Here is a 1,947-nt window from a genome sequence, read left to right as displayed (position 1 = left end):
AGCTGAGGGACAGTGCCCAGGCCCAGAGTTCAGGCCCCACTACTGGACGAAAAAAAAAAAATACAAAAGAAATACATCCCAAAGATGAAGTGCCTATATGTGTCATATCTACCAAAAATGCCCCATGCTTCCTATCTTCCTGTCTAAAATTTGTTTGCCATTGACAATGAAATAATGTCATGCTTTAATAGCAATCTGAGAATAATAATAATTATAAATCATCAATGGAGCATTCATCTACTGAGGATAAGGCTAAATGCCGGAGTATAAATGGAACCACAGACCAATTTAATCATATGTTGGTGAGTAAAATTTAGACATCAATATTTCCTAAATTTACAAGCAGTTAAAACATAAACCTAACATTGAAAAGACCTACCTGAAGGACACATCCAGTGAATACCTTAAAAAGTCTCAGACACTTAACATTAACTTACATATTAAGGTGAATCTAGAGCTTGAAATAAAGATTGCTAAATATGTGGTCCTATGTCATTTTTAACAACCAACTTGGAGTTGATATAACTAAATATAAAAAATGGATGGGTGCCAGTGGCTCATGCCTGTAATCCTACCTACTCAGAAGGCTGAGACCTGAGGATCGTGATTCAAAGCCAGCTTGGACAGGAAAGTCGGTAAGACTCTTATCTCCAATAAACCACCAGAAAATCAGAAGTGGCACTGTGACTCAAAGTGGCAGAGCACTAGCCTTGAGCTGAAGAGCTCAGGGCCAGTAACCAGGCCCAGAGTTCAAGCTCCACAACTGACAAAAAAAAGACATTAAATGAAACAACTTAAAATTTAAAAAAATGAAAAAACTTGTTAATATATAACATTGACAATTTCAATATTCATGTTGCTTATCATTGAATATTAGGAATTACATAGATGAAAGAAGAATAAATTTGTGAAGAATTTTCTATCTCCAACTAAAATATATGAAACATACTACTTATCATCATAAAGAAGAGCTTCATAAACTTTAAATTTAAAAATGAGTAAGTTACTAGATCCATCCTAGTGTTCCTGAATCAGTACCTGTGAAGTGAGACCTGAGAATTGGCATCCCCAGCAAGGTCAGGATGAAGGTGATAATGCTGAACCACAGAAGACACATTGAGAACCAGTTATCTAAGACATTGGAAAACAAGTAAGAGATCCAAGGTTTTCCTTCTTTCCTCTCACCTTTAGAATCTTTACAACACTCATCACTGGTCCTGCTCTCAGCAAGCAACAGGAGTAAAGGAAACATGCACCAGCCCTGCAGCCAGCCAGGCTGGCTCAGGAGATGACAAAGGACAAAGAAATCAGAGGAAGAGCAGCCTCTCACTAGCTATCTCCTCTCCCATCACCACAGGCTTCCTGCACAAAGAAAATGGCTACAGAAAACCATTCAACAGTGGCTGAGTTCATTCTTGGAGGATTAACTAACCAGCCAGAGTTCCAGATCCCTCTCTTCCTCCTCTTCCTTGGAATCTATGTGACCACCATGGTGGGGAACTTGGGCATGATCACCCTGATTGGTCTCAACCAGCAGCTTCATACCCCAATGTACTTCTTCCTCAGCAACTTATCCTTTGTGGATCTCTTCTACTCCTCAGTCATCACCCCTAAAATGTTGGTCAACTTTGTAAACAACAAGAACATCATCTCCTATGTGGGGTGCATGTCTCAGCTCTACTTCTTCCTTGTTTTTGTCATTGCTGAGTGTTACATGCTCATGGTGATGGCCTATGACCGCTATGTGGCCATCTGCCGCCCCTTGTTCTACCACATCATCATGTCTCATACTCTCTGCTGCCTGCTGGTGGCTCTGGTCTATACCATGGGAATCATTGGGTCAACAATAGAGACTGGCCTCATGTTAAAACTGCACTATTGTGAGGTCTTCATCAGCCACTACTTCTGTGACATCCTCCCTCTCATGAAGCTCTCCTGTTCTAGCAC

General features: G+C 40.5%; 1 protein-coding gene across 1 annotated transcript; it reads left to right on the top strand.

Annotated features, from left to right (window-relative positions):
• Positions 1-1,375: 1,375 nt before the first annotated feature.
• On the top strand, positions 1,376-1,939 carry LOC106002602 (olfactory receptor 151-like; the record flags this gene model as incomplete). Its single annotated transcript, XM_013037454.1, has 1 exon — positions 1,376-1,939. A coding segment is annotated over exon 1 (564 nt), but the record flags the coding sequence as incomplete, so codon positions are not given.
• Between the last annotated feature and the right edge of the window lie 8 nt (positions 1,940-1,947).

The sequence above is a fragment of the Dipodomys ordii genome, unplaced genomic scaffold (assembly GCF_000151885.1).
Source record: "Dipodomys ordii isolate 6190 unplaced genomic scaffold, Dord_2.0 Scaffold14765, whole genome shotgun sequence".
NCBI lineage: Eukaryota > Metazoa > Chordata > Mammalia > Rodentia > Heteromyidae > Dipodomys > Dipodomys ordii.
Note: the sequence above shows the minus strand (reverse complement) of the source record. Positions and strands in the feature narration are given on the sequence as shown.